This window comes from Selaginella moellendorffii, unplaced genomic scaffold (genome assembly GCF_000143415.4).
Source record: "Selaginella moellendorffii unplaced genomic scaffold, v1.0 SELMOscaffold_33, whole genome shotgun sequence".
Classification (NCBI taxonomy): domain Eukaryota; kingdom Viridiplantae; phylum Streptophyta; class Lycopodiopsida; order Selaginellales; family Selaginellaceae; genus Selaginella; species Selaginella moellendorffii.
The window spans coordinates 721629-729868 of record NW_003314294.1 but is presented as its reverse complement, the minus strand read 5'-3'; the positions used below and the strand labels follow the sequence as shown (position 1 = coordinate 729868).

Here is an 8240-nt window from a genome sequence, read left to right as displayed (position 1 = left end):
TCTCTCTCTCTAGGAAGAATCCTAATACTATTTTCTTTTTGTATGGGTAACTCCACAGATATAAGTCTTGTTTACGCTATGTATCTACAAAGTAATCTAAGTGTATTATCACACCTTCTTTGACAATAGTAAAAGTACCAAGGGTCAGACTTTTGTATACCTTGAGCAAAATAATGTTAAGTATTTCGCTCAATAATTTATGGAATTTTTTAAGCAATTTCGTTAAATCTATCATTTGTTAGCCTTGTTAGACACACATAATACTTTAGTTTTTGCTTTCTTATACTTTTGTCTAGTTATACAGAGTGGTGATCACCCAACTTTTGTTTAGGTTTATAAGCAAAATATATCTTATGATAGGTATAGTGGATTATTAGTAAATATTCTTATCTTGCCTACCCCAATTCCTTCGTTCAACTTTTATTAAGACAATGAAAGGTCATCAATTCTCAATCTTTCCACCTAGGTGTGCAAAAGGTCCTTTCCTTTCTATCCGTGCTTAATGTGGTTAAGATTAATTCAATGCAAGGACTTTGGCGTATGATAGCAAATTCCAAAATAGTTTGCTTACTTCATAATGGGTCTTACCCTCTAGTTTATAGCCAATCTTGCCCTTACAACTATGGAATTAAAAAAAGTGACCTATTATTCTTGGCAAATTTTAGGCAAATTGGATTAATATTAAGGATTAATTTGAACAGCACATAAAGACTAATTTATGAAATTGCCCTGTGGAATCAACATAAGAGTCAAATTGTCTAGTAGTACATAATAGCCTATTCTAGGTTAATTTGATTATGGAATAACATTAGGTAATTTTTCAAATATGTGATAACTAATTCGTGGAAGATTTTACTTCAAATGTAAACAAAAATTGCTTTTCAAGGCAAATTTCTCTTTAGCCTCTTCGCCAATGGGTGATTATGGTCAATACAAGTCTCTGCTCAAGCTTGTATGATAGATTTTTTAGCTTTGTAATGTATTTCAAAAATTTTGGGAGTGTTTAAGGTTATTTCATTTTTAGACAAAACCCTTTTCTAATATCTTTAAGCTTGTTTTGTTCTTCAGAGATCAAAGTGACAATACCAATGTTTAGTAGCAAGCTTTACAACTCTTTATTCTGCATTTATAATGTGAAGCCTCTCAACTACTTCATTTGGTAAAAGCTCAATTAGCACATAGGGTGATCTATGCGTTCCAAATATAGGCAAAAATTGAGTTACAACTCTTACTAAAGTAGTTATATAATCTTGCCTATATGGAAAATATTCACTATATAGAAATTCTCTTTTATGAGGAGGTACATACACATGTGGATTATGCCATATAAAGGGTGGTTCACACCTTACAAAGGGTTTTTCAGGCCTAAAGTGATGAGTATTTCCCTTAGCAATTAAGTGTTGCTCAATTGATTTGAAAGATGGATTTTTACACGTATTCACTTGTATATTTGCTCTTTATCTATGCCTCACTTTAAGAGATATGGGGTGTGTTTCACATGATTTCCCTTGATTCCTCTTTATGGGGCTAGATGTGATGTAAGTGCTCTCAAAATATATAAAAGAATAACACTTTTCACATTGAGCAGTGTTTATAAGCTCTTTATGTATAAGATATGAGCCTTGATTAATTTGCTTATGTGTACTAGGTGTAAAGCGATTTGTAATAACCATTTGTAAATTTTCGACTTATGAGTATTATTTGAGTCTCATAGACTCTTGCAGTATGCATAGGAGACTTAAATTTGGGACAAATCTACTCTCAAACCATATTTAAGTAGTAGTCTAAGCTAAAGGATTTTGGATCAAAGCCTTGAAACAGCATAATGTTTTATCTATTAAAGCCTTGTAAGATTTGGGTGAATAATTCCCCAATTTGTTCTTCACTAAAATTGACTTTAACTCTCTTTAAATTGGAGTCAAAGACAAAAGTTATAGGTGCCCAATTTTCTTACTTGTGTATACCTAGAAAAATTGTGATACACTGCTAAAAAATATATTCTCTAAAAACCTAAGTAAAAGCTTGCTCAGAAGGAAAGAATTCTAAAATAGTTGATTGTGTTTTCCACATCAAACAAACTCCATTCCTTTTTCTTTTGGATTTTTGTCAAAAAATTGCTAGCAAAGCAATTTAAACTTGAGTTTCCTAGCAATGTATCTAATACTTCAATTTCAAACTAGTCTCATACTCTGTGGCTTTGGTGACAATTGAAAACTATCTTTTTTGTGTTATCTAAACACTAAGTCATTACAATCGCAAGAAGAGTTTCTTCATTTAGTATTGTCTAAGCTCAAGGCTTTTGCAATTACTAAAGAGAGCTACTTGTGATTTATAGTGTTGGGCATGTTTGGAATTCACAAATGATTCTCTTAGTTGTTTTTCAAGCCAAAAAGTGACAATTTATCCCACCGTGGTTGCTAAAAATAAGTAAAGGTTTTTCTACCTGTACTTGTGTTCTTGCCCCTGCTTGCAAAACAATGACAAACAAATAGAGACGAGAACATAAAAGAAGAAGAGAAGAAAAAAAAATAGAAAATTGAGAATAAAATAGAACTCAACCTCAAACCCCAAATGCATAAGTAAGGATAAGTATGTGTTATTTTTCTTAACTCTACTTTATAAAAAATAGTCATAGGTGGGAGGAAAAATGGTTAATTCAATGCAAATGCATACAATAGTGAATAGGGGTTGCAGGAGAAAAGATGGTTAATTCAATGAAAATGTATATAATAATGAATAGAAGTTGTTTTCCAACTAAATGTTACTTATATACTACATAATTTTATAACCATTTCTAACTACTTCTTGCCTAGATCAAGTTTTTCTTCTTTAAATGCTTAAATTTAGGCATAATTCTAGAAACTTCCTTCTTTTGCTCTGAGAAGATATACAAAATAAAACATTTACCTCTTTATCAATCGCTCTTTTCCATCCAAATTCCATGCTTCACCCATGGATTCATTGATCGATCAAAGAAGAAATAATGTCTTTGCTATTTTAGATGAATTAATCTCTCAATGAACTATTCCGAGCAAGGGAAAAAGATTGATCACAATCAATGGGTACAGAGTTATGAGAGGTCTTGCACTCGATTCCCATCCCATTACCAGCATAGAAAAGGGGCATAAGTTTATGTGGCTAGGGCAGTACTTAAGGATCATCCTAGAGCCGGACAGATTCCTCTTTCTACCTTTTTATCATTTATCCTTGCGCTAGGGTATGGATCCATTTATCAATATTTCGGAGAAGAAGCAAAAGCGGCACTGGGATGGTATGATCACGAATCGCAAGGTGAGGCGTAGAACTACAGGTGCTCTGGATCATCCCAGCTGGTCCCAGCTGCCTTTGGAACTCCAGCTCCACATTCTAAACTTCTTGCCACTGCCGGCACTTTGCCGTGGAAAGAGCGTCTGCAAGACTTGGAAGTCCGCAATCCAGGGCTTGGGATATAGCAAAGCTCACAGGTTTTGCAATGGGCAGTGGTATATCATGGATGGTTTTTGCAGTGTTGGTCTCTGTGATGGAAATTCAAGGCCTCTTTCATGAAAGATGATCGAGATGTTTACAACGATGGAAACAGCAAGTATCTGTGTGTCTTCTGCCGGGCTTGTTCTTGCATACTTCCCCTTGAACACCTTAGGGACTGCTGTGGTTTGCAACCCCTTAGATTTAAGTTCCCTGGTGAAGCTGCCTCCACCACCTGGTTCTGAGCCAACCATAATTTTCGTGGCTATCCAATCTTCAGTTGGTAGTGACGACAGGCCTTGGTTTTCCGTGGTTTGTGTTCAGGGAATCAAGACAACGTATGTAGGTGCACGCCATCTAGTTCTACAAGTTTATGATTCCAGAGTTCACAAATGGGTCTCGTCTTGTCGAGTATTCACAAACGGGAATGAGATTGCCCAGACTTCCTTTGATGACGCCAACGATTGCATGCTTCTACGGGAGAACAAGCTCTACTTTATCACGATCGCAAAGAACAACACCAGATCACTCAAGTGCGTCAACGTGTGGGATTCAGATGGCAAGGTGGCGACTTTGGCAACCTGGACGAGTCTTCCCATGGGCTTGCATCAAGAACCATACAACGGATGCCGAAACAATAACACCTCACTTGTTTACTGTGCCGGTAAGTTTATGTTTTCTTTTTCTTTTTATGCTTGGTTTTGTGTTCACTGGGTTTCAGGAAAACTGGTGCTTGCGAACTTTATACTGGATGCACAAACCCTTGGTTTTGTCTATCTGGACGAAGCATCCAGACAATGGCGACCCTTGGCAACAATGCCTAGAGAGATTCTGCCGGCAAATCTGAGAAAAGTTGGGCTGCTAGCAAGCAATATGCATCAGTGGAGTTTGGTAGTGGCGGGAGGTGAGACGGAGATCACCTTCTTGATGCTTCACTTTGAAGGGTGTTCGGGTGGCATTTACAATGAGGTGACTGGTATCTGGCGAACGGCTTTTCACCAAAGGGGTGGTGCGTTGTATCCTTTTAAGCCATCATTCAATCCACTATGACAATATCCCAAGGAAGACTGTGCAGCCGAAAACCAAGAAAGAATGTGCTCCTTCATAACCAACTCAGCTACACATTCACTTGTAACTGTCGGGATTGGAGTTGAACATCGTAAATAAGCGTTTTCACAAAACTTTGTTGTGATCACAAAGAAATTCTTGGCTTGATCCGAGCACCAGGGTGCCAACTTTGACACACACATGATACAGCTCAAAGTTTTGGCGTTTGACGGTCAATCGTGGAGTTGCCAAGAAATCTATCAAGACAAAACTCTTCATATTCTTCCACCGCAGTTTCAATGGCTGGCGTCGATGCAACCATTCAAGTGGTTCTCCAGAAACCGGCATGTTGACCATGTCAAGAGTCACAAAGAAAAAGTTTTGTCTTTAAAACTTTCACGCTGCCTCACGGAATCTGTCCGACAAGGTTTAAACTATTGATCGCTGATCGCTGGTAAAACGGTATCAGAGAAGAAAAAGCAGGAGCAACCTGCATAGCAGACAAGATGGTCAAATATTCATCAGTTAGCGTAAGACAATCAAAATCAAAACCATCATACAGCTCGAGGAGGAAAGCCAGGCGACTGATGGTTTCAGGTACGAGGCCCTCAAGTTTATTACTATGTCGTTGTCAGTTAGCAAAAGTTAGAATCTGCAGCTCAATCAACTCCATAAAGAAAGAAAACAGAGAGAACTCTCACAAGATTCTCAGCTGTGGCAAGCTGCCGATTTCTGGAGGTATGGCTCCTGGAAAGTTGTTGTCTTCCAGCAGTCTGTCACGAAGGCGAAGACTAAAACTATCATGAGCAGTGGCAACTCGCAAAATCACGTATAGGTGAAATAGTTTTGGCATCGTAGACAGCGCAGTGGGAATCACACCGTTGTTGAGATGCCTGGAGAAAAACAATTAAGCCATATGGTACACAGTCGTAGCAAAGTCGTCTTAATACCGTCAGGTTGTCAAAGCCCGTGCCGTCAAACGAGATCACTTCCACCTAGATCCCTGGAACAAGAACTGCTGCCCCATTGAGCTTCCCTTCCCTCAGAGCTCGCAGCGCTTCGTTTGCCTCCTCCAATCTGAACTCCACTGTCTCCGTTTTGATCTCCATGCTCGAAGCCACTCGCAAGAACTCGATGGCATCCAAGCGCGTGAGATTCGCGACCGACACCACTCTCCTCTCGCCCCAGATCGCCGCGTATGGAATCGAGGGGACTGGAGTCATGTAAATCCCGCCGCAAACCACCACCCCGCCCTTGCGAATGGCTGCCAGAGCGAGCGGTACCAGCGATCCCACCGAAGCAAAGATGATGGCGGCGTCCAAGAGTTGTGGAGGCGACGCGGTGGAATCGCCCGACCAAGTGGCTCCAACTTTTCGAGCAAAAGCTTGTGCCTCTACGTCGCCCGGTCGAGTGAAACCATACACTTCATGACCTTCGTGTCTCAACACCTGGAAGATCCAAAGCTTTTGTACGATTCGAGAGCGGTCGAAGAGCTCGGTGTACCTGAGCAGCGATGTGAGCAGCAGCTCCAAATCCATAGATTCCAAACTTGCGGGGTTTGGGCATTCCAGGCGTGAATCCAGCCATCCTTAGTGATCGATAGCCGATGAGACCGGCGCAAAGGAGTGGAGAGGCTTTCACGTCCGGGTAATTCTCCGGAAGGGAGAAGCAGTAGGCACTGTTCGCAACGGCGTACTCGGCATAGCCACCATCGATCGTATAGCCTGCAAGAAAGAATCTTTTTCCATGCAAAGAAGAACTGGAACGAAGAATAAAGAACTTGAAAGCTTTCTCACCTGTGAAGCCTGGCTCGTCACACAAATTCTCAGTTCCATCCACACAGTAGCTGCAGCTCCCGCAAGTTCTCCCCAGCCAAGGAATTCCCACTCTAGCTCCAATTGAAAAATGCAAAGGATCCACGCCTCGCCCGATCTTATCCACCAGTCCCACGATTTCGTGACCAGGGATTATCGGAAGATTGGGCTCCTTGAGCTCGCCGTCGACCTGCGCGGCGATTTTTGGAAGGAAATCAAAGCCTGGCGCTTACCACATGGAGATCCGTGCGGCACACAGCGCACGCCGAGACCTTGACGCGGACCTGGCCGTCGCGAGGCTCTGGAATCGGGAGCTCCGTGAGCTTGAGAGCGCTTCCAGGCGCTTCAAGCACCATAGCTCGCATCATAGTGGGAAAATATTTAGGGTTCTTCGTTAGAATTCACCCAGTTAAAAAAAGAATATTCAAATTACTGTTTTGATTGATTTTGTTAAATTGAAAACTACATTGGAATAATATCAAAACAAAAAATATTGAATTCCACTTTGAAAGAAAAAATGATGAAATAATTATAAGGATGTGCTTCCTCAAAAGAAATTATCAAATTCATTAAAAAGAATTATCAAATCCAAGTAACACAACAACTAGTCTCCACTGCAAAATGGTTGAATATCAATGCTGGTCAACACTTTGTATGTGATATACGTCATAACACTTTCTTTTCTGCTTCCATTGGTTAAGAGTAAACATCAGTGTTAAAATGTGATTATATAAATAACCCTTTGACAATTACCCTGGCTGCCATTGAGTGGATTTGGTGGCCTAGAAAGTTTAGCAACTCCTCATTATTGAAAATATTGTTAACAAATACTGTTTTGAATGTCATAGTTATAATATAAGTCTCTCAAAACCATTTCTGGAATTGGAATTGGACTATTCTAGACAGGCCTTTTTATTTGTTCATTAGACTTATATCAAGAATTTCTTTCAGCACTACAAACAATGCATGGAGCAAGAATCACACTCAATAGAAAATTGGTGGAGGTGAAAATATTTAATATAAAACCTCCTTATACACTGTATTGATGGTGAAAGTAGGACTCAAAGGTCCTTGGAGTGACGTGTTTTGTACTTTAATCCCTAGCTTTTGAAGCACATCAGTCACTCGAAGATCTTAAGAGTAACTGCAAGGAAACCACCAAGTGAAGCTTGGGACGATGATGCCACATTTTTCGCTAAGAGCTATCATAGTCCTGACTCAATATCTTTCTGTTTTCTTCAACGCCATGAAGTTAGGCCATCACAGCAAAATCATGAAAAAGGTGGAAAGAAGAAAGAAGAGCTCTTGCCTGCCATGTCCTCAAGCATGCCAAGTGCCAAAAGACGGGATTGCAAATAGCATATTGCCACTTCCTGCACACACACGACACTTTTCCCAGTGTGTAGGGAGATAGACATAAAAATCTGTAAGCAGCAAACTTAGAACAGCAAATGAAGAAAAAAATGGAGCTTTAGATGGTACATTCCTTATGAAGTATATCTTCGGAAAGTTTCTAATGTACTAGAGAAGGATCAAGTTCGATCTGGTAGCTTTGAGTAACAGGACGTATCCTGGTATTGTAAAGATCTAGCCAAGAAAAAAAAAACAAAGAAAATGTGGAGTTCCAATCCTCAAGCAAAGAATAGTATGCTTACCCAGCCAAGGTCTCGCTGTTACAAAGTATTGCACTGGTCTATACACTTCTGTGTCGTGAAGAATTGGATGAAAAACCATAGCCATTGCCCTTTCCATGATCGCATCTACAAGTTGCACCTAGGATTCGGGAGGATGAGTGCCTTGAATTTCACCTGGAAACACATGCCTATCAATCAAATCCCTTGAATTCCCCTGAGAAACTTACGATCAAGCATGCCATAGGCTATGCTGCTGCCTCATAAATAATATTCTACATAG

General features: G+C 40.0%; 2 protein-coding genes across 6 annotated transcripts; one reads left to right on the top strand and one right to left on the bottom strand.

Annotated features, from left to right (window-relative positions):
* The first annotated feature begins 3210 nt into the window (after positions 1 to 3210).
* Positions 3211 to 4646, top strand: LOC9638672. 2 transcript variants are annotated; one of them, XM_024681992.1, is made up of 3 exons: positions 3211 to 3291; positions 3790 to 4129; positions 4187 to 4646. In XM_024681992.1, the coding sequence occupies exons 1-3, from the start codon at positions 3220 to 3222 to the stop codon at positions 4513 to 4515; spliced, it is 741 nt and encodes a 246-aa protein (XP_024537760.1). In that variant the 5' UTR covers positions 3211 to 3219; the 3' UTR covers positions 4516 to 4646. The 2 variants fall into 2 exon arrangements, with proteins under 2 accessions (XP_024537760.1, XP_002977229.2); XM_002977183.2 differs by having other exon boundaries at positions 3211 to 4129.
* A 519-nt stretch (positions 4647 to 5165) lies between these two features.
* LOC9638964 (probable alcohol dehydrogenase AdhA) lies at positions 5166 to 6685 on the bottom strand. Of its 4 annotated transcripts, none has more exons than XM_024682230.1 (4): positions 6560 to 6685; positions 6016 to 6516; positions 5463 to 5975; positions 5166 to 5405 (listed from the first exon to the last, which is right to left on the bottom strand). In XM_024682230.1, the coding sequence occupies exons 1-3, from the start codon at positions 6680 to 6682 to the stop codon at positions 5508 to 5510; spliced, it is 1092 nt and encodes a 363-aa protein (XP_024537998.1). In that variant the 5' UTR covers positions 6683 to 6685; the 3' UTR covers positions 5166 to 5405; positions 5463 to 5507. The 4 variants fall into 4 exon arrangements, with proteins under 4 accessions (XP_024537998.1, XP_024538000.1, XP_024537997.1 ...); XM_024682232.1 differs by having other exon boundaries at positions 5327 to 5975; positions 6016 to 6236; positions 6309 to 6516; XM_024682229.1 differs by having other exon boundaries at positions 5327 to 5975.
* Positions 6686 to 8240: the final 1555 nt, after the last annotated feature.